At 43.0% G+C, this 26,973-nt stretch overlaps 3 protein-coding genes and 3 non-coding genes across 6 annotated transcripts; 3 read left to right on the top strand and 3 right to left on the bottom strand.

Moving 5' to 3' along the window:
* Positions 1-2,047: 2,047 nt before the first annotated feature.
* Positions 2,048-3,652, bottom strand: LOC123466844 (ATP-dependent DNA helicase PIF1-like). Its single transcript, XM_045166975.1, has one exon. It carries the CDS (start codon positions 3,650-3,652, stop codon positions 2,048-2,050), a length of 1,605 nt encoding a protein of 534 aa, XP_045022910.1.
* A 41-nt stretch (positions 3,653-3,693) lies between these two features.
* LOC123466843 lies at positions 3,694-7,141 on the bottom strand. The gene is given in 3 exon segments (XM_045166974.1): positions 3,694-3,765; positions 3,824-4,427; positions 4,500-7,141. Coding segments are annotated over 3 exon segments (3,318 nt in total).
* A 5,156-nt stretch (positions 7,142-12,297) lies between these two features.
* Positions 12,298-12,370, top strand: Trnak-cuu. The gene has a single exon. It is a non-coding gene; the product is annotated as a tRNA-Lys (tRNA).
* Positions 12,371-12,599: 229 nt separating this feature from the next.
* On the top strand, positions 12,600-12,672 carry Trnav-cac. Its single transcript has one exon. It is a non-coding gene; the product is annotated as a tRNA-Val (tRNA).
* An 822-nt stretch (positions 12,673-13,494) lies between these two features.
* Positions 13,495-18,474, bottom strand: LOC123466842. The gene is made up of 6 exons (XM_045166973.1): positions 18,343-18,474; positions 18,150-18,236; positions 15,512-15,635; positions 15,041-15,169; positions 14,826-14,884; positions 13,495-14,145 (listed from the first exon to the last, which is right to left on the bottom strand). Exons 1-6 carry the CDS (start codon positions 18,472-18,474, stop codon positions 13,495-13,497), a joined length of 1,182 nt encoding a protein of 393 aa, XP_045022908.1.
* Positions 18,475-26,723: 8,249 nt separating this feature from the next.
* Trnav-aac lies at positions 26,724-26,796 on the top strand. Its single transcript has one exon. It is a non-coding gene; the product is annotated as a tRNA-Val (tRNA).
* The last annotated feature ends 177 nt before the right edge of the window (positions 26,797-26,973 follow it).

The following is a 26,973-nucleotide window of genomic DNA, read 5'->3' as shown; positions in this document are numbered from 1 at the left end:
GTCAACCTTTTTCCAGGCAGACAAAAGTTACGTGAACCCTCTCGAACCGATGGAAGCGCGCGCACTGGAACAAAAGGGAACAATCTCTTAATGGTGTTGGAACGCAGTCAATTGAGCTGTAAAGAAAAAAAATGCAATGGTGGTTCTTTGAGGGATGAAAAAGGAAATGGTGTCTAAAGGTTGTTGGAACGAAGTCAATAAACATATTAAGAAAACATGAATTGGTGCTTGTTTAAAGGATGCAAGAGAGAACAATCTCTAAAGGAGTTGTAAGAACTCAATGAATTGGTGGTTGTTGGGATGCAAAAGGGAAAGGTCTCTCAAGTATGTTGGAGTGCAGTAAATGGATCTGTTGAGAACACAAAGAATAGGTGGTTGTTTGAGGGATGCAAAAGGAAACAGTCTCAATGGTGTTGGAATGCAGTCAAAGGAGCTGTCCAAATACCATGAATTGGTACTCGTTTAGAACCGCAAAAAGGAATGATCTCGTAATTAGTTGTAAGTACTCAATGAATTGGTGGTTGCTTGAGGGATGCAAAAAGGAACAGTCTATTAAAAGTTCTGGAACGCAGTAAATGGAGCTGTTGAGAACAAAATGAATTGGTGCTTGTATTAAGGGATGCAAAAGGGAACGGTCTCTTAATATTAATGAATAGCAGTCAAAAGAGCTGTCGAGAACACAATGTAATAGTGGTTGTTTGAGGACTGAAAAAGGGAATGGTTTCTTCAAAGTGTTGAAACACAGTCAGTGGAGATGTTGAGAACAAAATGCAGTGGTGGTTGTTTGAGGAATGCAAATGGAAACGGTCTCTTAAAAGTGTTGGAACGCAGTGAGTGGAGCTGTTGGGAATACCATGAATTGTTGCTTGGTTTAAGGGATGCAAAAGGGAACGGTCTCTTAATGGTAGTGGAACGCAGTCAATTGAGCTGTTCAGGACAAAGAATAGGTGGTTTTTGAGGGATGCAAAAGGAAATGGTCTCTGAAAAGTTCTGCAATGCATCAAAAAAGGCTGTTAAGAAGTCAAGGAATTGGTGGTTGTTTGAGGGATGCAAAAGGGAACGGTCTCTTAAGGGTGTTGGATTGCAGCCAACGGAGCTGTTGAAAAACACAATAATTGGTACTTTTTTATGGGATACCAAAGTGAACGGTCTTTTAATTAGTTGTAAGTACTCAATGAATTGTTGGTTGTTTTAGGGTTTCAGAAGGGAACAGTCTCTGAAAGGTGTTGGATCACAGGAAACGTAGCTGGTGGGAATACAATGAGATGGTGCTTGTTTTAAAGAATGCAAAAGGGAACGGCCTCTTATGGGTATTGGAATACAGTCAAAGGAGCTGTCCAGAACACAAAGTAACAGTGGTTATTTGAGGGAAGCAAAGGTAACGGTCTCTCAAGGTTGGGGGCACACAGTCAATGGAGCTGTCAAGAACACAAAGTTATAGTGGTTGTTTGAGGGCTGCAAAAGGGAACGGTCTCTTAAAAGTGATGGAATGCTTTCAGTGGAGCTGTTGAGAACAAAATGCAAGGTGGTTGTTTGAGAGGTGCAAAAGGGAGTATACGGCGGCCCGTCCCAGGACGGTAATTGGTGAAGTCTAGTATTTAATTGGACCTGTTTTTAATCCACTTAAAGCCCCTTAATCCACGTATTGTCAAGTCGTACCTCTCCTACACTTAAAAAACAATGGAAGAAAAACAAATCACGGTTGAGCGCACTTGGGAACTGCCCCCAAGGCCATGCCCGTGCTCCTTATTTGGTCCGTAGACCGAGGCGGAATTTAGTTCCTCTTTTTTTTTGTGGTTGTCGTTATCACATAAGCTGTGATTTTAGGTTTTTTTTCTTCGGCTCTGGCTATTCTTGTAGGAGAACTTCCTTAAAAACAATGTTTTTCGTGAATACCTTGTTCTTATCTTGTTCCGTGGATTGTGGAATATTCCTAAGTAGCTTGCCCTGTTTCTCTGTTTCTTCGCACTGAACCTTGACACCTTCTCTTGATGTTGCACGCGAGAAAGCGACGTATAGTTGGCCCGTTGAACCGGCTGAAAACGGATTACGGAAGGTAGATGCCTACTCGCTCAAAAGTCTGTCCCTGTGACTTGTTGATGGTCATAGCGAAAGCCACAAGCACAGGAAACTGCAATCTTTTGAGTTTGAAGGGCAAGTCAGAGTCCGTGGGAGACATGGACATCCGCGGAAGGAAGACGTGGTGTCCTTTTTGTTTCCCGGCCGCGATCTCTGCCACAATCAGGTTACCGCTGAGCGCCTTGATGATGAGCCTCGTGCCGTTGCAAAGTCCCTGTCGCGAGTCAATGTTCTTGAGAAGAATGACGATGGCTCCTATTTTCAGTTTGAGTTGGTGCGGAGGTAGCCCGGAGACGTTGAAGGTATTTAAAATTTCCGGAGGGTAGTTGGAAATTTCCTCTGGGTCCTCTGAATCGATAGTGTCGATACTTTTGCAGACTTTCAACGCGCCAGGCATCTCGCCAATGATCTTGTTGTTGATCCTAAGACAGTCTTCATTCTTGGGACATAGAATAGCACGGTTACAAACTTGTTCTCTGACGCCTTCGTTTAAGAGATCCGATGGATCGCCAAAGACGTGTTCGATTAAGTTAGTTCGAATATTGAGAAGGTCTTGCGGGATTTCGATGAGATCTGGGTCATTGAGCCACGGTGTTTGTGCCAAAGATCCATTTCCCAGTTGAATGAGCCAATCAGCGAAATCTTGACTACCATCGACGGTGCGCATGTTTTGCACCAATCGAAGCTGTCGAAAAAGAGGCCAAGTTGCGTTATTGGTGATGTTCGCTTCGATGATTTTGACCCTGTTTCCGTGTCTCACAACGAGCAAGCACTGTCTAAAATCGCCGCCGAGCAAGAGGACTTTGCCACCGTAGGGATCGACGCGATTCTTCATGACAGTTTGGAAAAGATGATTGATCGCGTCGAGGGCGTGGTTGGTCTTCATGGTGGCTTCGTCGGAAATTATGAGACTGGCGTTTCTGATCAATTGCGCGTTGTAGCTAGCTTCTTCGATTTTCGATCGTGTCGTCTCGGTTATTGGAGGATAAATCTTGAACTGCGAATGGTAAGTTGTTCCGTCCAGTAACAAAGTGGACGCTATCCCCGTGGAAGCTACTGCGATGACTTGTCTCCCTTGGCCTTGGAGGACGGTGAAGAGGGTGTTGTAGAGAAAGGTCTTTCCCGTTCCTCCAGGGCCGTCCAGGAAATACTGCCTCGGATGTGAGTTGTTGACATCGTTGACAGCAGTCATGACTTGATCAAAGGCCGCGCGTTGCCCGTCGTTGAGTTGCGCCAACATCATTTCGCCCATCAGTCTCTTTTCTCTTTGACTGTTTTCGTTGTTCTCTTTCATCTGAGCTTCGACCAGTTGGTTAATCAGATGGAAATCCGGGACAGGCAAGGAGAGATCTTCCATCGTCTGATTGTGGAGACGTAGCTTGTCCTGAATCCATTTCAACGTCAAGTTCTTGGCCACGTTGGCTTCGTGTCCGCTTCTAATGTAGTCTTCCATCAGATGGTTCAGGTTGATTTCAAATAGATGCAGAGCGTCGGAGGGATTGCAGAACAGGCAAATGTCGACCAAAAGCTGCCTCAGCTGAAGAGGCATTTGGAATGCTGCCGCTTCTTGCATGGCTCTAGCCCAAGCAGTGTCGTCTTCCAGCAAATTCAGTGCTATTGCTGCCGCTTTGAAAGTGGGATGGACAACCTGGTCGACTGTTCGCAAATCTTCAAAGCTTGTTGGCCCTTTAACGTTGATGAGAAGCAAACGAAGGCAATGCCGTTCCACCTGTCGAACGCCAACCGTGTATAGACGACCGATGATCTTGGCCCGTTTCACGCGAGGCTTCCACGAATTGGTTTTCTTGATGAAAACGTAGTGGTGAGGTATTTCTCTGTAGAAATATTGCCGTGCGCTCTCGTCGACGCGATTCAACTTAAAGAAAGCAGTAAGGTTGGTGTCTCTCGAAGCGGCATTGATGACGGCTTGCATTTCGTTTCCCGGTTGGAAAAAGACGGGCTGCTCTCGGGGCAAATGGACGGCCAGGCGATAGATGGCATGCAAACGGTCGGAAAGGGTAAACTTGAAGATTCGCCAACAGACTTCCGGCGCGCTGACGTAACGCGCATCAAGATGGCACGTGATTTCGTCCCACTCCACCCTTGGTTCTTCGCCTTCTGCCAGATGATACGTTCCCACTTTTTGATCCATTTTCAGGCAATCGTACCCTTTGTAGACGTACTTGAAGATGTACTTTACGCTGACGATGGATGCGCAGTATTCGAGGTTGATGTGGGAGTCATACTTGAGGGATAACCAAGGGTTGTAAGGAACGACCGATCTGTTGTCAACTTCGAAATGCGTGTGTCCTCGTTTCAAGCGGTGTACAACGCCCGTATCTCTTCGTCTGTAAGTGGGGTAGCCGTTATCGTTTAGGAGTGTTTCTTGGCTATGTTGCTTCGGGAAAGCCTTTTAGCACTTGTCCCCGTCCATGCAAGGGGATTTTTTGTTGATCAACCCACACGGAACGTGAATCATGTGGGTCATGACGCTCTTATACAGTCTCGGATGCGTTGTACTATCGGGAATTTCCGCGCATATGGTTGCATCCACATCTTCCGCTGTAGCAGGGGCGTCACGCTCGTCGATATAAATGAGCATGTGACAGTGGGGCAATCCACGCTTCTGAAATTCAATGACGTGTATCCGTGCAGTCGCAAATCCCAGCACCTGGCGCTTTTCAATGTCGTTGACCAACTCAATTTTCTTTTGCTGGAAGAATCTTGCGACTATATCGGGTCGATCTGATGCCGACAGATGGCTGGGAATGTTGGCCGTGATTTCCCTCCACTTTGGGTTGCAGGTAAAAGTCAGGAAGAATACTGGCTTGCCGAATTTACCACAGATGGCCATTGCATCTTGGTACGCTTGCTTCATCGCCCTTGGGCTTCCGATGAAACTCGATGGGAGGACGTGATAAGATCCGACTGTAAGGTTTTCTCGTTCGGCGCGATTATGCAAGTAGTCCAAGAGACCGTCGTATTGAGCCACGTGAAGCTCCACCTGATGTTCGCGGATGTACTTGACGCGGTTGGCTTCAATCTTGACGTAAGAATCGACCGTCCATTGCTGAGTGAGTGATCCGCCGGCCAAAACTTTGTTGAAATATTCCCGAATCGACATGAGAAAGCTGTAAAATTCGCACTGCGTGATCGTTTTTCGTCTTCCTTCGCCACGATTCAATCGATGGGGATCGTTATCGTCGTCATCCATTTGCTCCTCTGGTTCCGGTTCTGGTTCTTCCACCAGCTCTTCCTCACCAGCTAAGGCTTCTACTGGTGCATTTTCTGGCCGCAGCATTTCATCAAGTCTTGGGAGATCGATCTCTTCCTCTTCATCCACATCCATTGCCCGTGCTGCTGCTTCCTCTCTTTCACGTCGTGTAGTGGTGGTATAAGGCATGTTTACATGCCAGCCATCGTCACCGTTGGGGAAGAGCAAAGGGTAAGTCATTGGGTCGCACATGGGCTGTTGTGTGTCAATCTGAACGAATGTTCTCCCTCTGACTGGGATGAAGAGATGGCCACGGATATCTCTCTTCGCTGGCGGCTCACCGTTTGCGCTTTTGAAAATGACAGCAATCTCGTTTGTCGTCGGGCTGTTGTAACGTCTCTGATCTAGATTTCTTCGATCACTGCTGATGATCATTCCTACTGTTTGGTGAGGTAGATTCTCATCTTGGGCTCGGCGGTACTCTTCTTCAAGCACTTGACGCATCATCTTGTAAATGGCTGCGTACGGATTCTTTTCTCGGAGCATTGCGTCCAATTCCTCCATCAAGTTTCTGCAGCATCCTCCGTTTGAGGTGGAAAGCGCTCTGAACTCGCCAGCCTGCGCAGCGTCCATGAAATAAAGATCCGCATACCTAGGATTATTCGTATTGGGGCCGACGGGTGTGGTGTTGTGGTACACTTGACCGTGGATTCTGAAACAATAAGGTCCACGCCCTGGGGGAGATGAAATATTGGCTCCCAACGAAGCAAAAGCGTGAGCGCTGTTGTAATTGCGGATCTTCGTCATAAACGCTTTCGCCTTTGGATGGTGATTCTGCAATAGTTTAACCAGCGGTTGATGGCACTCTTTTGGAGGAGGGAGAATCACCTTTCCTTTTGCGCAGCATTGGGTGAATTTCTTGTCTGTCGGTTGTTCACCCTTGAAATGCCTGGCATTACATTCGCCGCAATTGACGGTCATTTCTCCACAATCGTGCAATGGAACTCGGTCTTCGGAAGCCAATGTTTTGCAAGCCGCTCTAAGAGTTCTTGGCACTCCCGCACGGTTGCGGGCAGCCAATAGCTCTTCGCGAAAAGTGCTCTCCTCTTCAGTTTCCAATGGTATAATTTCAGCATGTTCCAATGCATTCATGGCACGAAGTAATTCCTCGTCTTCCTCTCTCTCTTCTCGCAAACGTTCCATTCGAGATTGACTCTGTTCTCGTCTTTCTTCCCTTTCTTCTTCTATCTCTGCCGCTCTGTAGTTGGCTGTTTGCTCCCTGTTAAGTTCCCTACGTATTTCCGCCTCTTCTTCCGTTTCTTCAACCAGATACATCTGATGACGCAATCTGTCAGCCATGGAACGCGACATCCTCTCTACTACTGTCTCTTAAGCGCGTAGGACTTAATGGCGCAAGTTATCCTCGATCATCCTTACGCGCCTTTCACCATCGGTTTCTGCGTTACGTATAGCTTGCTGTCCTGTTGCTTGATCTCTTAGCCTTGCACGCGTTTCTTCCTCACTTTCCTCTTCACGCAGAGCTTGCTGTCGCAATGATTGCTCTTGTAGCCTAGCTTGTTGTATTTCGTCTGGCTCTTGAGCTCGGTTTTCTTTACGTCTTTGCGCTTCTACGTCTAGACGCACTTGCCTGTCTACTTTATCTTGGGTTTGACGTTGAACTTCTTGATCGAGACGCTGCTTTTTCTCATCGCGCACATATTGTGCCCTGGCTCTATTGTCATGCAAACGTTTTTTTCTAATCTCTGGATCTTCTTGCGCTCTTTTCTCTCTTTGCTTCCTATTCTTTTCTGCCTTTTCAGCATCAGTCATTTGACGACGCGGTGCCATTGTTTGATTGTTGATAATAATGGTAATGTTCGATTCTTGAATAGGACAGTCTGAGTGGAGGGCTTTTGGAGGGCTGTTGGAGGATAAAATAATGTGCAACAAATTCAAAGTAATTAAAACAGGCAATCGAATTTTGGAGAAGGTGGGAATGGGGAGTGTATATTGAACACCGCAAATATCCGAAAACACTTTCAAATTAGTCTCTTGAATTAACGAAACAAAAATTACACCGCAAGAAATTCCTAAAACACTTTCAAATTAAACTAAGCCTATTAAAATGTAAAATTGAAACCGTTCCACCACACGACACCGTCCCAGGCAGTTGCTCGATGTGGTTTCCGAGTGCTTAAAACTTATAAAATTGTTGGCCCTTAACACCTATCACTATATCTCCGTTATTAAAGGACTGTTCTCAAGTCACAGGCTCTGCATTCTCCCGGCCTTACCGTAGTCTTTGGCCTCGGAGCGTGCCTGACAACGAATCATCACCCGCACAGGAACCTGTTTTCCACAGTGACTTGAGAAGAACCCTTAAAGGAAGTTAGTTTTTCGGTGCTGGGTTTAATCCAAGAACTATTTGGTGGGGGAAGGATGAGGTTGGGGAATACTTTACTTGAATATTGAAGACCAGACGTGTGATTCCCCACGGAGGTGTGGCAACAGGATAGAATGTTGCGATGGAAGCCTCGATAACCTATGAGTGTTTCGTAAAAAGGAAAAGTTACAATAAAAAAGATAGAGATGTGAAGAAAAACCGCATTCTTAATTAATTAAAACATAGTTTTGTTGTGAAAATCTTCAAATCAACATAAAAAAAGTTTTGTTTCTTTTGCACTTCAGCTTTTGACAATAATTATCCATAAATGAAATTTTAGAATTTCGTTCCAATATTTTTGGGACCATTCCATTTTTAAAAAGTATTATACAGTAGATCTTTCTTTTGCAAAAGTCATTCAAATTTTAAAAAACTACGTTCCAACGTTATGGTGATCCTTTTCATTTTTAAAACCTTGATCGATTGTTTGGAAGGTGCCACAGAAAAGGTTTTTATCAAAAAGTTGGAACGCAGTCAATCAATCAATGAAACATCTTATCCCAAAAAACAGTTTACTTAGAAAGATTTTGATCAAAAATTTCCTTTAATTAACCTAAATTGATTATTAGAATGGTGTAACATGGAATGCAGGCAATTTTTCATCTAGAAATAACATTCACAGATTTAAAGCGTTGGTGTTTTGTTACAGATTTTCAATGTTTTGGCACCGTTCCCCCTTTAACATTGGAATTGGTTTTTTGTTAAAGAATTTTTATGAATAGTTTCCATATGCACAATCAATTCCAATTTTGAAGACTAAATGTTGACTTAAACTTAACAAACACAGTATTTCCTTGTATTATAGCCTGCAATTTGCAAAAGGACTGCGTTTAAAAAAATTCTTGGCACCGTTCCCTATTCAACATTAAATTGGTGGTTTGTTGCAGATTTTCAAATGGAAATTTTCTCATGCATAATAAATTTCGTATTGAAGAATCGATGTTGGCTAAGACTTAGTAAATCCAGTATTTGTTACAAATTGTATCCACATTTGGCAAAGGAGAGTGTTTTAAAAAGTTAAGGCATCGTTCCCTTTTCAACTTATGAATTAATGGTTTGACACAAATTTTCTGAGAGCAGTTTTAAAATACACAAATAATTCCAATGTAAAATGGGAAAATTTAGCTTATAAACTTAATAAACCAAGTCTTTGATTCAGTTGTGACCTGCAATTGTGAAAGGACTGTGTTTTTCAATATTCTTGCTACCGTTCTCTCTTCAACATTGCAATTGGTTGATTGATACCAATTTCATAAAACAATTGTCTTGTCAATAACCAGTTCTTTTATAGTATACTACCTGTTTGTTTGGTTTTTTTAACTGTGGACGGGGCGTGCTCTTTGTAAACGTGTGTAATTTTTCTTGGAAAACTTCTATTATTATTTTGTCTGCTTTTATTTGGGTTTTACGTTTCCTTTCATCGGCCATCTATTGGTCAATTATTGACTTTCATACTGCTGACGAAGAAGAAAAGAGGGCGCTAATGAATAGAAATTTTTACAGCGCAATGTTTGAGAGTTCATGGTTCATACATCATGGCGGCACAAAATCTGCTGGACGACATGTCTGATTCACTCTCGATTTCTGTCGGCGACGAAAATGTGGAAGACATAGAAAGTATTTTATCCCGAATACCGCTTTTAGAGACCGGGGGAAAATATACCATAACTGACTGCACCGAAGAATCGATGATAGAAGAGGAAGAGGAAAAGATGAAACAAAGAACGGAAAAAGAGATTGAGTATTTACAAAGTGAAAGAAATGAACAGAGGAAAACCATAAATATAAAAATTGGCAAAGAAATGATGGAAGAAGAAGAGGAAAATGTAGAAAGAGAGCTAAGGGAGAAGAAGAGAAAGATTGATATGGAAGGAAGAGAAATAGAAATAAAACTAAGGGAACTAACGAAGAAGAAGAATGCGGAAATGGAGAAAAAAAAGCGGCAGAATTGCTCCGGTATCGAAAGTATCCGGAAAACAAAGCATCAGATTTGCTGAGGGAGCTGGAAAAACGGGCCGAAGAAGCACGCTACACCGCCATTCAGTAATATTTTTTTTTAACCTTTTGTTGCATGAATTTATTTTTTATTTGAACAGGTTTAAAACAGTTATTCTAGAGGGAAATGTTTAAAAGGAAATGTAGCCTATAAATTTAGCATTGTATTGTATTATTACTATTATTTCAGGCAACAATAGAAAGAAAAGGCAAAGGACTGCGTTTCAAAAATTTTAGGCACCGTTCCCTGTTCAGCATTGTAATTGGTTGTTTGTAACATGTTTTCAAACAACAGCCCTCTTATGCAAATCAAATCCAATGTTGAAGAAGGAATGTTGGTTAAAATATAAGAAACAAAATCATTGCTTCTGTTGTTGCCTACAATTGGCAAAGGACTGCGTTTCCAAAAATTTTGTCACCGTTCCCTGTTCAGAATTGTAATTGGTTGTTTATAACATATTTTCAAACAACTGCTCTATTATGCAAAATCAATTGCAATGTTGAAGAAGGAATGTTGGTTAAAGTATAAGAAACACAGTCATTACTTTTGTGGTTGCCTACAATTGGCAAAGGACTGTGTTTCCAAAATTTTAGGCACCGTTCCCTGTTCAGCATGGTAATTACTGGTTTGTTACAGATTTTTCAAAAACAATTTTCTTATACACAATCAATTCCAATGATGAAGATCAAATGTTGTCTAAAATATGAAAAAAATTTAAAAGTCATAGCTTTTCAAAGGAAAACTACCTTTTACGCAACCAATTGCAATATTAAAGTGGGAATTTTGCGATTGCAGTATTGGGAATGGGGTCTTAGATTTTGAAAATACCCGCCTATGTAGAATTGAAATGGAAAAAACATTAATAAAATTTATTATTTTGTATTAGGGCACGGAAAAATTCAACCACAATGGACAAACTGGTGACCGAAGCAAGACAACATCTTCATATGCTGAGGTGCAGAAGAGTTGCGGAAGAGCAAAAAGAGAAGAATAGCAATAGTGCTGGCAAGAAATAGATATTGTCTTACGTGTATTCGCATTTCGTCATTCAACAATCGTAATAAAAATTAACAAACGATGGTTACATTTAAAAGCTAAACTTTTGTGGTTGGGTAGACAACGCAGTCTTCACCCGTGAACGGATTCAGATCCAAGTACGTTATTCCATGAAAACGGATGCCGCGAATGGTGACCAACGGATTCGTTTCCCTTCACTGATGGGCAAGTAATCGCGCCACCTTTCCTCCGTACATGTGAGTATAATAGTTCGAAGGCACTCAGATTTGAATCCATTCACGGAAGTATAAAGTAATGTTTCCTTTTTTCAGAGTTTGAATGTTGAATTTCCGTTCATGGATTGTATTTCAATTTTCAGTGTAAAATTTGTATTACAAGTATTACAATGTTTACAGGATTTGTTTCCGTTTACGGATTGTTTACCTTATTTATAAACGTGCCTAATTCTTAATTTTCATTAACCACTTAAAACTACTTAATTAATATTGATTGAATTGTTGTTTTCTCCAACAGTTGGTTTTCTTTTGGATTAAAATGCTTTTATCGGAAGAGCTTAAGGAAATAAAACAGATTTGCAGTTTTACGTGTATTACTTAATATTTAAGTTTTGCATGATTAGCAACAAGAAATTTGAAGAACTGAATGACTGAACTGATAATTACTGAAATAATGCCATTTAGTGTTATTTACTTAATACTGAATTATTAATTATTAATAATCAATAATAGTTTAGTGTTTTACGTTTAGTTTTCAATGGAAAAAGACGAAATTTTAACTGGCGCCAAAAAATGATGGCCGCCGTCGTGCTCTTTCACGATTGGTCCATACATATTTGCTTATTCCTAATATAAAACTATGTTTAATGACGTTTTTCTAAGTGTCATCGTGTTCCTCGTGATAAGAGGATCACGAAAAGTACATTGTATATTACTTTAAGTGAAGAAAATTATCCGAACGGTGTACGAAAAGTTGGGTGTGTATCTACGTCATCCCCCCTCCTCCCCCAAAGTTGGCAAAATTGAATAATTTATTGTATCCAAACGAAAGGTGCCATCATTATGAATTTTATGGCAATCGATAGCTCTCATTAAGAGCTTTCGATTTCCGTAAAAAAAAAATTAAAATATTAATATGGAAAGAAATCCTATCATGATGAAAAAATTTCCGTTTTTTCGCTGTAACGCATATCTCGGTCTAGCCGATTTAGCCCCCCCCCCTTTACCCTTGAATCTTTGCTTTCTTTCTCTCATTCCCTCTCTTCACAAATTCCAACTAACCAGCCGCAAACGCTATCTCTGGAGCTTAACACGCGTAGCTCAACTGATTCTGCAGCCGTTACTACTCCCGATATACATCATGGTCTAACCCACCTCCTTTCCATATGTGGAGGCAGCTGTTTCATGTCTTGCTGGAAATCAAACGTATGAATCACACAAAAAAAATGTATTTAAGTTGTTAATTTTCTTTAGGACTCCACCGTTCCTTTGACAGAAGAAATACTGAATTGATGGTTGGGATCGTTTCTGTTTGCGTTAACCGTTAACATGTGCCTGGCTAGCTCAGTCGGTAGAGCATGAGACTCTTAATCTCAGGGTCGTGGGTTCGAACCCCACGTTGGGCGTTCTATTCCATGTGGTCTTAATCTAAACTTGGTACCAATCGATCCGTAAAATTCAGTTCCCATAGTGTAGTGGTTATCACGTCGGCCTAACACGCTGAAGGTCCTCAGTTCGATCGTGGGTGGGAACAAGATATCCTCTGCATACAGTTCTCATGTGGTTATTTATATTGTTAACATACATTCGGTTGTAAAACCCTTTTAAAACAAGGATCCTATGGTACAAAGCCGTGTTCTCATAGTGTAGTGGTTATCACGTCGGCCTCACACGCTGAAGGTCCTCAGTTCGATCCTGGGTGAGAACAGTCGGTTTTTGAAGTTTATCAATTTCACTGCAATCTGCGTGTCTGAGTAGTAACCGAAGGGCTTGCCAAGTAGGGAGTCGGGTGAATTTTCCATATGGTCCCGCACAAGGTTTATAACTAGCTGATTACCACCAGAAGGCTCCCGAAAATAAAGCACACATGTTGTTTTTAGAGTAGTTTTGTTGTTTTGACGATTCAAAATTCCTTTAATTTGCTATTTTACGCGTCCCAAGTTTACTCATCATCAATGAAAGGAGTGCAAAGTAGCGTAACTAATAAAGTTAACCATAATCTGTTTAACTGTAGAGTTATCATGGTTGTACACCACTGATGACTAGGCAACGATGTATACGGAAAAGTTACAGATGATTCTTAACCTATCATAAGGAGTCTCTGAGGATAAAAAAGAATAAGTAAAAACTCCTATGCTACGCCCCTGGGTGGGATCGAACCACCAGCCTTCCGGTTTTTTTTTTATATTTAAACGATTTATTGTCACAAGTAAGATTTAAATTGTTTTACAGATACGTTGGGGCATTTGTGGCATTTGTGATACAAGTTGCATGTTGTGGCAAAGGAGGAAAATTACAGCGAACTAATTACATTTCGAGGCGGAATTGAAGGAGGACAAATGATTTTGGTGGAGATGAAGATTAACAATATGACATCTGGAGGGGGGGGGGGGTTCCAAGAGATAATTATTATGATGGGAGAAACTTGTTGTATGAAGGAAAGAAGGTATCTGTGGAGAAAGTTTTGTAGGAATATTTAGGGTTTAGAAGGTGACGTCTGTGGAGAGTTTTTTGAATGAAGGAGGCGTGACTAGAGAGACTGTATTTCGGTTATGGCTGGGGTGAAGTTTTGGCTGCGGCCAGTCCAGACGGTGATTATGTAGGATTGGATGAGGGCCAGTATTTTCTTTTTATTGGGCCCATTTCCAACGTCTCCATTGATTGCTGATTTCAATGGTTTTAGACATCCGAGTTTTGTCAATTGAATACGGAGCCATAAACTGATGTCAACTTTCTCTTTACTAAGTAACATTAGATGGTCGTCAGTTTCTTGGCCAGCATTGCATAGAGGGCATTGGTCGTTGTTTGAAAGATTGAGACTATTGAGACGCATTTTGGTGGGAAGCTGGTTATGGTTAAAATCCCAGACCAGTTCGGCGTTTTTCCCTTTGATTTTGGCCACCCAACGCCAGATGGAAGCCCAGTCAAGGTCCGGTATCACAATCTCTGTTCTCCCTGGTTGCCCTATGTTAGCGATCAGGTGATTGTAGGTTGCGCGGTGATTTGATACAGTTGACGATGTGAAGATGCCAGCTTTTAGTAGATCGGTGATGGTTGAAAGTGAGGTAGTGAAGTATGGATGCGATGAATGGGTTGCATTAAACCTAGGCTGGGTGATTTGTGGAAGGAGGTTCTTGAGATGTGGCCCCAACCAATAAACAGTTGCAGTTCTCTCAATAGCCTCGGGGTGGATTAAAGATTTGAAAATTTGCCGAGTGAAAAGGGACAGAAAGAATGGAAAAAGTAAAGTGACACCAAGCCCACCTTGAAGCCGGGGGCGGATCAAAACATTTAGGGGTGGGTGCTCTCTTCGTTGTGCCAAAGGAATTTGTTGCATTTTTGTTGGAGGAGAAGGGCTTGGGTTTTGTTGCAGGGAAGTACGTGGGCTATATGAACAAGTTGTGACAAAACATGTTGTTTAATGAAAAGGATGCGACCATAAAAAGTGAAATGACGGTGTGTGTTTTTGATGAGAATATTTTGGATGATGTTGAGCTGTCTTTGCCAATTGTCTTTAACTGTTTTTTTGGTTTCGGAAGAAAAAGGAATTCCGAGAATTTGTAATTCATCTACTTGAGTTATCCAATCATATGGCCATTTACTTTTAGAATATGATTGTTTTAAGTTGCCTCTATGGGGAATCGAACTTTTAACCTCTGGAACCCCAGCCGAATCCGCTGCCCACTGTGTCACTACGGGTCGGGAAGTTTTATGCAGGGTCCAGATGCCTAGACCAAGTAATTTTGTCTTCCCCATGTTAATACGTGCATTTGTCCAGGCACAAAATTCCAGAATAATTTCGCATGCACGACGTACATCTTTCATTGATGAGGCAAAAACTACAAGATCATCTACATATGCACGAACTTGGATGCGTTTTCCGTAGTGTTCAATTCCGTCAATACCCCTAGACAAGCAAACTAAAAGCGGTTCAATATAGAGGGCAAACAGATGGACTGACAGAGGGCACCCCTGCCGCACGGATTGTGCATTGTCCACAGTACCGACTATGTCATTACCGTTCAATGGGCATAGTTCAGTTATACTGTACAGTGTTTTTAACCAATCAACAAACAGGGGAGGGTAGCCCATGGCTGTCATCACTTCCCACAGTACGTCTCGATTGACAAGGTCATAGGCTTTCTCCAAATCATACGCGATAATGGCGGCCGGTTTGAGGGAAGATACTTCTTTTGATTTACGGCCTGTATTATCCATGACATCTCGAATTAAACACAAGCTGTCAAAGATATAGCGGCCGGGTACACCACCTTTTTGATGTGAATCTAGAGAGTTTTGAAGAGAATTTCTCAGACGAAAAGCCAATACTGACGCGATTAACTTGTAATCGGTATTTAACAATGAAATTGGCCGGTAATCTGTGATTTTACTCGGTGCTGGGATTTTTGGGACTAATCTAATAGCTGCCCTTCCCTGCGACGGTTGAAGTTTTCTTTTGTCGAGGACACAAATCATCATCTCTAGAAAATGAACACCAATAACATCCCAGAATTTTAAATAAAACTCAAAGGGAATGCCATCTGTACCTGGGGCCTTGTTCTTTTTAGTTGCCCTAAGTGCGTTGTTAATTTCCTCTACTGTAAATGGAGACACTAGAGGCCTGTCACTCTCCGGGATCGAACCTAGTACTCCTCGATTGAACGCTTGAGCGTTTAACGACTGAGCTACTACTGATACACCCGGGTTGTTTTTAGTGGGTTTTATGCGGTTAAGTGCACCTCTAATCCCTTCTATAAATTTTCCAGCTAATTGGTTATTAGGGGCGGGCTGATTCTGAAAGATTCCACTGAAATGTTTAATTATTTCTAGGTTAATTTGCTCAGATTGGGTAATTTTACAGTTATCATTAGTTTTGAGCTGGGTGATCAGAGACTTCTGGAAATTACTCGTTGACTTGTTCATATGAAAGGTAGATGTCTCTTCTTCGGCTGTACTTTGAACGCGTGAACGTATTGCAAATCCCCTCAATGCTTCTCGCTCCCAGGCTAGAAACTCACGTTTCAACTCCATGTAGCGCGCATGATTGAGATTTGCATTGTTCACGGTTTCTTTTAGTTGATGTTGGAGTAATTTCCGTTTGACTCTCTGGTCACAGATTCTCTTTTTACAATAATTAATTGATAAACGCCTGAGGCCAGGTTTGAAAATGTTCTCCCACCAGTGGTCTACGTTTCCAATACGGGATGTATGTTGGGACATTTCTTCAATAAAGACGTGCACCAATTTTATATATTCTTCCTCCTCGAGGATTGATGTGTTGAGTTTCCATAAAACCCTTGACTTGTTTCTCACTACACGAGGAGGGGTGGTACTGTTTATATACCCTACGATTGGTCTGTGATCCCCGAGTGGTAACTCGTGCAAATGGATATCAGAAAATTTTACGTGGTGCTGGCAATAAATCGGTCTAATCTAGCCTGGCTAGTCGCACAAAAGTACGTCCAACAAGGTTCATTTTTCCGAATATCTCTCCAGACATCTGTTAATGAAAGGGCTTTTACTAAATCTCGGAGGGGTTCTAGTAGTGCTAGTCTAATTTTAGGTGGTGTTGTCTTGCTACTTTTCCGGTCATCGATCTCGTCAACGGCATTAAAATCTCCCAATATAATTGCTGGTGCCTTATACTGGGCAACATAAGCCGGAATAGTTTCCCGGAGGAAAGAATCCCTATAAGTTTTATTTTGGTCACCAGATAGGGCGTAAATACACACAAAAGCAAAACCCTTTACTTCCATGGCTATCAACCTCCCCTCCGGTTCAAACAAAATGTTGTTGACGCTCAGGCCGTGTCGTACTAGGATGGCTGTCCCATGTTTTCTAGGGCTGAGGTTTGTGTGCATCTGGTAATGGTTAGTAAATACGGTGTTATAGTGGAAAACTACTTCTTGCAAACATATAATATCAAGTTTTTGATGTAAAAAGAAATTGAGCATTATTTGAAGTTTGTCAGGTGACGATATTCTGTTGATATTATATGTCGCGATGTTAATCATGATTAAAATTTAAAATTGGGTTTTGGGGATTGGGTCTTGTTATCGTTGCCCTTTTTCCTTCTAACGACCTCCATTGCTTTGAGAGTTTTATCTGCTATAGAAGTCGATTGAGTGCTGAGGGGGACGTCCAAAGATTCCTGAGTTTCACTCACATGACTAGCCTTCTGGCTGTCAAGTGACCGTTGGCCAGGCTGAATACTCCCATCAGAAAAGGAAAAGTCTTCCTCAGGGTTTGAAACCGAACACAGCTCGGTTGCATCCATCTCTTCATCCACATCGTTATCCATCTGATCTATCATGGATGGAATAGATGGTACTCCAGGTGCAATTGTATCGGGTGGCACATCGTCCCCCCCCGTAAAGGTGGGAAAAGAATTGGTGTCCACACCCGGTATCGAAACTGAAACCTCTCGAGACGGAGACCCGAGTTCAACCAAACAAGCTACATCAGATTCAATTTCCTCAGCTTCCTCGACGGGGGAATGGGAAGAGGCAGTACGACTCCTTTTTTTTTATTGTTTTTGTTGGTCACGGAATTCCCTCGTCTCTTTCATTTTCTTTTTCCTTTCCGAATAAGACACCACAGACGAATCCACACAGCTAGTGTCTTCAGCGTCAGAATCGGTGTCAGAAAGAGACTGAGCTTCATCGGGTTTCGAAATTGGATCCTCCGGAACTTTATCAAAAACGACAACAGGCGACATCGTTGACCTCTGGGCTAACTCGGGAAATGAATCAGCGTCAACAGTTGGAGCAATTGGCATTTTCCCGCCACCAGTCGGCCCTGTCTCCTGGGGCTTCCTAACAATTTTAACTGTCCCACGATTTGTTAGTACAGTACTATGGCTACGTGTTCCCATGGGGCCTTTTAAAATGGTGCTGGGGGTGGTTAAACTACGGGGTTGCTTGGGGCAATTAGCTAAGACATGGGTGGGAGAATCACACATGCGGCATGTGTGCATTTGTCCTGCATAAGACACCATTAGTGGATCCTTGTAGCTTCCAAAGGTGATAAAAGATGGGATGCCCTTGTGGATCTCCATATCCACATTGACAACTCCAGTCTTAATCCCGTTCCACCTTGGAAGCGACCTATCCTGATACGTGTCCCAAAACACCCGAGAAATCACTCCAAACTCGCGCAATCTCTTGTTTAGCAGGCTAAGGTCATCATCGAATTTGAAATGTTGAATTCTAACGCGTACGAGGTTAACTGACCTATCTCTAACTCGAATTCGGACCTCCTTGCCACTAATGACTACAGATTCTTTTGCACTAAATTTATTCAAGAATTCAATATGGTCTTTGACGGTCTTGAACCCAATTCGGAAAACGCAAAAGGCTCGCCCTGGTAGACGAGAAACAGCATCAAAGATGCTGTCAGATTCATTACTATCATGCTCGAAACATTCGTAGAATTCATGCCTGGTCACTTCAGTATTACCAAAAGAGATTTCGGCAGTACGTGGCCAGACGTCTGGGGATTCCGTTCCCATTTCACCCACAACAAAGGGGCAAAGAGGCGGGAAAAATGCAAAAAAGAAAAAAAAAAGGCCAATACAAAAATGGCGCCTTAACAAACAAACAAGGGAAACAAACGAATTACAAGATAAAATACAACCAGAAGAGAGAGAGAAAAAAAAAAGGAACAAAACAGTTTTTTTTTACTCACCGCAAGATGTCACTCTTGGGAGATCAGTTAGACACGTCTGTTAACAACCGAACGCGCTAGCCAATTGCGCCACAGAGGCATCCGATTTAATTGGGGGAAACGGGAGCTTTGTGCTTCTTTACGACTGAGAGAAACGTAATGTGTTCATTCTCCAACCCTTTTGTAATCCCAGAAACAACAATCGGGCGCCATTTATCTAGTTAATGATGCTACTATCAGTGACAGGATACAAATTTTTAGTAAATAAAACCGGAAACAGACAGATTCTTCCAGACGTCAGATGGCGCTGATGTTTTTAAATATTTTGTTCCTTCGGTACCACCATGAAGTTTACCAGGAGTAGAAATGGAAGTACTCTTCTCACGGAAGAAATTGAGCTACACTCGTTCTGCTCCAGAGATGGCGTCGCGGCTGGTAAGTTCCAAACTAACAAATATTTTAGGTTTTATCGAATCAAATAATTTACATTTTATTCGTATCACTGAGACGAATCCAATTGTTACATTTGTATCTCCCGCCAATATCCCCATCCCTAATTATGTGTTGGTCTCTGCCAGATGGCGGGTCAATTAGCCAGACGCCTTTGTCTACCTGTTGTAAGAGGCAGTAGAGGGTAAACCGTCTGAGCGACAGGACCATAGGAGGGCGCTTTGCTTAACGCTGGCTTCCCCTCGCGGATTATTTTCCATTCCTTTTTCGCGTGTTCCCCTTTTTCGCGTAACTGTGCGAATCCCAAGTGCAGGGACGAAATATAACTATTTCGTTGAATTATTTAATTGCCTATTTTCTAGAGTAAATCCCAGCGTACTCGTTACGAACGTAACAATTGGTGTCAGAAGAGGGATTACAAGGCCTTAGAACGACTTTTAAAAAGTCGCCTTACTGAACGCCACTGCCTTAAAGTATTTATTTTTTTTTTTCTCTCTTCTCTGAGGTTTTGTCTTGTCAATTTGTAAAGTGGTGTGTGAATCACCGTAAGTTTTCATTTTTTTTTTGGTTTATATTTTGTGTGTTTTGTGTGTAAGTGACATTTTAGGGGCGCCGCCATATTGGATCCAGTCGCGTGTTGGAGGCAGGCGTGACTGTGGGCGTGGCCATATTGGATCTGTGTTACGCGACAGACTCTCCCGCAAAGTAGTTTCCCGTGGGATCGTGGTTTTTCGCTTTGAAGCCAAAGGGGAAATATTTTTTTTTTGGTTGTTTTGTTAATTTTTCGGCGTTTAATTTCTTGTTTCTTTTTTTTGGCGCGCCAACAATTTAAGCGAGTTTCGGCTGGTGTACCTAAGCTTTTGTCGGGTATTTAATTTGGTTTTTGTGTGTTCGTCTCCTGCCTTATTTGCTTTTGCTGGTGCCGTCGTTTATGTATGTTTATTCTGTTTTTTTTTGCAAGTGGGTTTTTTTTTTCTTTCTCGTGGTTGACCGACTGATTAGTCACGTCTGTTTTGGGTCTTTTTCTTTTGGTTGCTTTTGCTGGCGTCGGGACCTGCATGTCGGATACGGATTCCGAAATTAAAGAACCTTTTTTTGGTTTTGAACACCACTATCACTTACAGAACCGTAGCCAACAAACCGATCCAGAACCGGTTAGACCCCGTTTAGTTCGCCCTGTACCTCGCTATCCACCAAACGACGCTGCTAAACAACGTCTGGAATTTGACATTTCTCCTTCGGAAGCGTCGAGCAAAACTGAAATGGCGGACAATGCAGCTCTCATCGCTGCGTTACAAGGGTTTACCACGGCAGTAGCAACGGACGCAGCAGCGAGGCAGAACCAGATGGCGCAGCTATTTCAAGTTATCGGGGGCCAACAGCAAAACCAAGCCGCTATGCAAGCCATTGTTGCTGCACCACCCAATGCACCTGTTATTCGGCCTTCCACAGTGGCGGTAAACTCTCTACCACATTTTTCAGGTAGTGCAGACGAGGACGCACAGGGGTTTGTTGACCAAGTAAACAGGGTAGCAGGGTTAGAAAGTTGGACGGCCGAGAACTGTCTTTTGGTTGCCGTAACACGTCTTTTAGGTACGGCGTCCCAATGGCATGCGCAAACCGGGCAGAACTATGGTACGTGGCCACTTTGGTCGGCGGCCCTTGTCACAAACTTTTCCCACACCTTGTCGTTTTTGGAGTGGAGCTTAATGGTGGAAGCAAGAGTGCAGAAACCAGGGGAATCTTGTTTGGAGTACGTTTTGGACAAGCGTAGATTATGTCTGCGCTCTCCTGTACCTTTGCCAGAGGCAAACATCATTAAGGCGTTGCTTAGGGGGCTAGCCAATCCAATTTACATTGCGGCGCTTACGGCTCAGCTACCTGTCAATTTTACTGACTTCGTAACTCGTCTACGGGACTTGGAACAGCTTGGCTTATCGAGTGTTCATATGGGTATTCCTGCCCCACCTGTAACATACACTGCACCCTTTAATGGCACGGCATGTCCTGCGCCACCTGTTGTCGCCCCAACTGCCCCAAATTTCGCGGCTCTTTTTCAAAATCTTGGCGACAGATTGGTCAATCAGATTTCAGCGTCGATGTCGCGGCTGGCGGTTAACCCGATAGCCGGTGGCTGACGCGCTGGAGGCCCGATGCCCCAGAGAGGCCCACCACAGAGACTTTGTTATGTCTGCAATAGGAATGGACATATTGCCCGGGACTGTCCAGCAAAAAAACGACGCGTCTACCCGCCAACAGCAATGGTGCCCTTAAGAGGCTTTGTTTTTTTTGAAAACCGACCTGCCTTACCCCTTATCAAAGTCTGGATCGAAAAAGTAGGCGAAGTTATAGCCCTCGTCGACTCTGGTGCAAGTGTTAGCGCAGTCCGGCTCAGTGTCGTGCGCAAGTTTTTAAATCCAAGCCGCAAGGTGAACAAAGCTAAACTCAGGGGCGTCGACAACAAACCGGTGCGCGTCGAGGGATCTTTACCACTCAACGTTAAATGGGGGGGTAAACTTGTAAAAATTAATCATGTAACTGTCTTGAGGACTGCACCATTTGCCTTAATTTTGGGGGTTGATTGGATCGTTAAAAGTAATACAAGTATAGTGGTTAAAAGGGGGAGGATTGAACTAGTTGGGGAAGGGAGTAAAATTTTAAATGGGGAAGGGAGTAAAATTTTGAATGGGGAAGGGAGTAAAATTTTCAATGGGGAAGGGAGTAAAATCGTAGAAATTAAGGAAGGTGAAATCTTAGGGGAACGGGGGGAAAAGAAGGTACGATTTGCGAAGGACGTTTTTATAATTAATGAAGGAACGGAAGAAGAAAAAGTTTGCGTGTATGACGAAGAGCAAAAACGGGAAGTGGTTGACTTAGTTGTGGGGGGAGTAGAAGGAAATGAAGAATTTATCATCGGGAATGATATTTGCGAGTATCTCGCCGAACAGTCACCGTCAAAGCGCCGTGGGTGGATGCCTGTTAAGGTGGATGGACCCCAAACCATCCCGCCTAATTCACTCATGTTTGTGAATGGGAGATTGCCAAGTTGTATTTCGGGGAGGGGATTTGTTAAATTTAATTCTTGTTCAAAACCGGGGAAAGAATGGGTAATACCGTCGAGCATTGTAGATATTAGGGAAGGAATTGTAAAAATTGCTATTGTAAATTACGCCTCGGTGGAGTTGAAGTTGAAGCGGCGCCATTTTTTTGTGTTTTTGAAGCAGACGAAGACGTGGAATTGTCTGGCGTGTCAGAAAGTGGCGGAATTCCAGAAGTTGGCGCAACCTTGATCTCAGAAGATCATTTCTCTAAGTTAGCTCCACAAATCAGAATGGGGGAGAAACTCAGTCCTTTGGAGCGCGCGAGAATAGTCGAGTTGCTTGAGCGTCGACAAAAGTGTTTTCCGGCGTCAAAAAGAGCCATCGGACACACGACAGATGTCGTGCACCACATCGACACGGGGGATGCTCGTCCCATCAAATCTGTGCCATACCGGGGGTCTGCTTTTGAACGCCAAGTTATTGCCGACAAGGTCGAAGAAATGTTGGAAGACGGGATTGTTGAAGAGTCTTATAGTCCGTGGAGTTCGCCCGTAGTGTTGGTGAGGAAGGCGAAATCGGGAGAATATCGATTTTGTGTCGATTTCCGTCGCTTGAATGCAGTGACAAAACGTGACGTATATCCATTGCCTCGGATCGACGACGTTTTCGATCGATTAGCAGGCGCCCAGTTTTTTTCATGTCTTGATTTGGCCAGCGGGTATTGGCAGGTGCCAGTAGCGGTAGAAGATTGAGAGAAAACCGCCTTCGTCACCCCAGACGGCCTTTATCAATTTTCTCGTTTACCGTTCGGTTTGAACTGTGTCCCAGCGACGTTCCAGCGTTTAATGGACAAGGTTTTGGCTGGACTGAAATGGCATATGTGTCTTGTCTATCTGGACGACGTTATTGTTTTTGGGAAGACGTTTGAAGAGCACTTGGCACGTCTAGAGCTGGTTCTAACAGCCCTAGAACAAGCAAATTTGACTCTGAACGTCGATAAATGTGTTTTTGGCTCAACCATGGTGTCTCATTTAGGACACGTAGTTGATGCGGAAGGTATTCGCCCAGAGAGTGAAAAAGTTCGAGCCCTAACGACAATGCCAGTAACTAATCTGAAGTCCTTACGCGGGTTTTTAGGTCTCGCTTCATATTATCGACGTTTCATACCAGACTTTGCAGCCCTTGCGCACCCCTTACACTTACTTTTGAAGAAGAATGCTGGATGGAGATGGACCGAGCGTCAAGAAGGCGCAAAGAACAGGATCGTCGAGCGCTTGACCTCAGCTCCTGTTCTGGCTCATTTCGATGACGTTCGGGAAGTCACCATCCAGACAGACGCAAGTCAAATCGGGCTCGGGGCAGTATTGTCACAAGATGCTGGTGAGGGACATCGGCCCGTCTCTTTTATTAGCCGGAAGCTGAGTGATGCAGAAACGCGCTATCACGCAAACGAGCTGGAGTGTTTGGCAGTTGTGTGGGCATTAAAGAAATTCCGCACTTACATTTATGGTCGACATTTCATTGTGAAAACGGATAGTTCTTCTGTAAAATGGATGATGGGAAAAAAGGAGTTGAAGGGCAAATTTTCCAGGTGGGTGCTTGATCTCCAAGAATTTGATTTTACCATTGGGCATGTCAAAGGCGTAGACAACCAAGTAGCAGATGCCCTGTCTCGGAATCCGGCGGAGACGATTGTCGAAACCAACGATTCTCAGACAGAGGAAACATGCTGTATTGCCGTAAATATGCCTGAAACTGGCTTAGCATCCAATGAGGTCGCCCTCTTGCAACAACAAGACTGCCAACTCCGACCAATTTTCGTTTCCTTGAGTTCCCCAATTCAAAACAATATGTCTCAACGGTTTGTTATTCGGGGTAAAGTTTTGTATAAAAAAAATAGTAATTCGGGTAGAAAATTTCTTTTAGTTGTTCCCTCCATCCTACGTCGCAAAGTCCTTGAATCTTGTCATGATTTTCCCTCATCCGGGCACCAGGGAGTAGAGAAAACTTTATTTAGAATTAAAAGTAGGTTTTGGTGGCCGCGACTGGGAAAGAGTGTCCAAAATTTTGTAAATTCATGTATCTTTTGTTTAAAACACAAACACTCTGTTGGTCTTCCAGTCGGCAAACTTCAACCTATCGAGCCTCCATCATCTCCTTTCCAGCTAATTGGCGTCGACCATCTTGGACCCTTCAAAGAAACGCCGAGTGGCCATCGTCACGTCATAGTTTGTATCGATTACTTAACCAAATGGGTTGAAATGGCGCCTGTTCCGGACACATCAACAAAATTTGTGACAATCTTCTTAGAATCGAACATACTATACCGGCACGGAACACCACAAAGGATAATTTCCGATCAGGGATCATGTTTTACATCTGAACTATTTGAAGAATGGATAAGAAAGTGGGGAATTCAGCATATTCAAGCAACAGCTGAACATCCAGAAACAAACGGCCTGGTGGAACGCGTTAACCGGACTTTTACACTTGCGCTTTGTGCCTTCATCAACGCACAGCACAATGACTGGGATAAGCACCTGGCGGCAGCAGCTTACGCAATCAATACTGCGCGTCAATCAACTACCGAGATCACACCTTTTGAGTTGGTGAACGGTCGCCAACCAGTCTTGCCCGTCGAACGTCTTTTTCCATGGCCAGCTGAAGAGCAGGAGAGCCACGTTGATTTTCTATCACGGGTTCATAAATTAAGAGAAGCCGCACGACTGAGAATTTTAAAGAAACAATGAGCCGTGAAGGAACGAGTCGACAAACGCAGGAGAGTTCAGTTCGAACTTCTTCCCGGTGACCTAGTCCTCGTCCGTCGCCGGCCACGTAAGAAAGGCCTAACAAAGAAGTTCCTTCCCAAATTTACCGGCTCGTTTCAAGTCGTCAAAAAAGTATCGGCTACGACCTTTTTAGTAGAAGACCTGCCCGCTGTAAAAAAAAAAAATTCGTTCCGGCGTTTTCATGCCCACGTATGCCAAATTCGTCGTTTCAATGGTACAGTTGACGACGAGTGGGATGAAGACGAGCAAGGAATAGAAGACAGGATAGACGAACCAGATGAAGACGAAGAACAACTAAGAGAGATAGCTGATGTTCATGAAAGAGAAAACGAAGAAGAAGAAAGAAGAGAACATGAGAGAGAAAAAGAAGAGAGGACAACAACTACAAGAGCCGGTCGCAAATCAAGACGGCCAGTATGGATGAAGGACTTCACTGACCAGTACTAAACACGATCTTCCTTCTCTATCGTCTCCTTGCATTTTTTTTTTTTTTATTATTATTATTAAGTCGCAGGCCAAGGGAAAGGTATTAGATGAATTCTGTTTTGTTTTGTTTTTTTAATTTTTTTTTTTTTTTGTATGAAGCGGGGTTAGTATTTAAGGAAAATGTATATTCATGTTGAATTTACTTCGTTTTTGTTTTGTTTTGTTTTGTGATTTCGTTGTTCTTAACACGTGTGTTTAACTGGTAATTTTAGAGCCGTGAGCGGAGGGAGGGTATAATATTCTGGAGGGTTGGTAAAAGTGGAAATTTCGAAGTTCTTTGTTTTGCTTTTCTTTTGTTTAAATCAGTTGTGCTCGTCTTGTTCCCTTTTGTGTTTTGTTTTGTTTGTTCTCGTTTTTTTGTTTTTTTTTTTTTATGGCGAACTTCGAGTCAGGAAGGGCCGAATGTTAAAATTGTATCTCCCGCCAATATCCCCATCCCTAATTATGTGTTGGTCTCTGCCAGATGGCGGGTCAATTAGCCAGACGCCTTTGTCTACCTGTTGTAAGAGGCAGTAGAGGGTAAACCGTCTGAGCGACAGGACCATAGGAGGGCGCTTTGCTTAACGCTGGCTTCCCCTCGCGGATTATTTTCCATTCCTTTTTCGCGTGTTCCCCTTTTTCGCGTAACTGTGCGAATCCCAAGTGCAGGGACGAAATATAACTATTTCGTTGAATTATTTAATTGCCTCTTTTCTAGAGTAAATCCCAGCGTACTCGTTACGAACGTAACACAATGCTCATTTGGGAAATATTCGTTTACAATTCATCGTTGGAGAAATTTAGGGTAAAAGTTTGTATCACGTGATCTACCTTATGGACACGTGTGATAAAGAGGAAGGGCTAGTTCGGAAACGTTTACTTTCATTACCTTTACCCTTGAATCTTTGCTTTCTTTCTCTCATTCCCTCTCTTCACAAATTCCAACTAACCAGCCGCAAACGCTATCTCTGGAGCTTAACACGCGTAGCTCAACTGATTCTGCAGCCGTTACTACTCCCGATATACATCATGGTCTAACCCACCTCCTTTCCATATGTGGAGGCAGCTGTTTCATGTCTTGCTGGAAATCAAACGTATGAATCACACAAAAAAAATGTATTTAAGTTGTTATTTTTCTTTAGGACTCCACCGTTCCTTTGACAGAAGAAATACTGAATTGATGGTTGGAATCGTTTCTGTTTGCGTTAACCGTTAGCATGTGCCTGGCTAGCTCAGTCGGTAGAGCATGAGACTCTTAATCTCAAGATCGTGGGTTCGGGCTCCACGTTGGGCGTTCAATTCCATGTGGTCTTAATCGAAACTTAGTATCGATCGATCCGTAAAATTCAGTTCCCATAGTGTAGTGGTTATCACGTCGGCCTAACACGCTGAAGGTCCTCAGTTCGATCCTGGGTGGGAACAAGATATCCTCTGCATACAGATCTGATGTGGTTATTTATATTGTTAACATACATTCGGTTTTAAAACCCTTTTAAAACAAGGATCCTATGGTACAACGCCGTGTTCTCATAGTGTAGTGTTTATCACGTCGTCCTCACACGCTGAAGGTCCTCAGTTCGATCCTGGGTGAGAACAGTC

Source organism: Daphnia magna, unplaced genomic scaffold (genome assembly GCF_020631705.1).
Source record: "Daphnia magna isolate NIES unplaced genomic scaffold, ASM2063170v1.1 Dm_contigs120, whole genome shotgun sequence".
NCBI classification, from domain to species: Eukaryota; Metazoa; Arthropoda; class Branchiopoda; order Diplostraca; family Daphniidae; genus Daphnia; species Daphnia magna.
Note: the sequence above shows the minus strand (reverse complement) of the source record. Positions and strands in the feature narration are given on the sequence as shown.

Bases quoted from the DNA above. Each gene is read 5' to 3' on its own strand.
- LOC123466842 (XM_045166973.1), bottom strand. From the start codon at position 18,474: ATGGGAACGGAATCCCCAGACGTCTGGCCACGTACTGCCGAAATCTCT. The intron at 18,237-18,342 runs GTTTCTCGTCTA...AAGAATCTGTAG, and splicing joins CTGACAGCATCTTTGATGCT to TCATTAGTGGCAAGGAGGTC. The intron at 15,170-15,511 runs GTACAGATGGCA...TGGATAATACAG, and splicing joins TAAAAAGAACAAGGCCCCAG to GCCGTAAATCAAAAGAAGTA.
- LOC123466844 (XM_045166975.1), bottom strand. From the start codon at position 3,652: ATGCAAGAAGCGGCAGCATTCCAAATGCCTCTTCAGCTGAGGCAGCTT.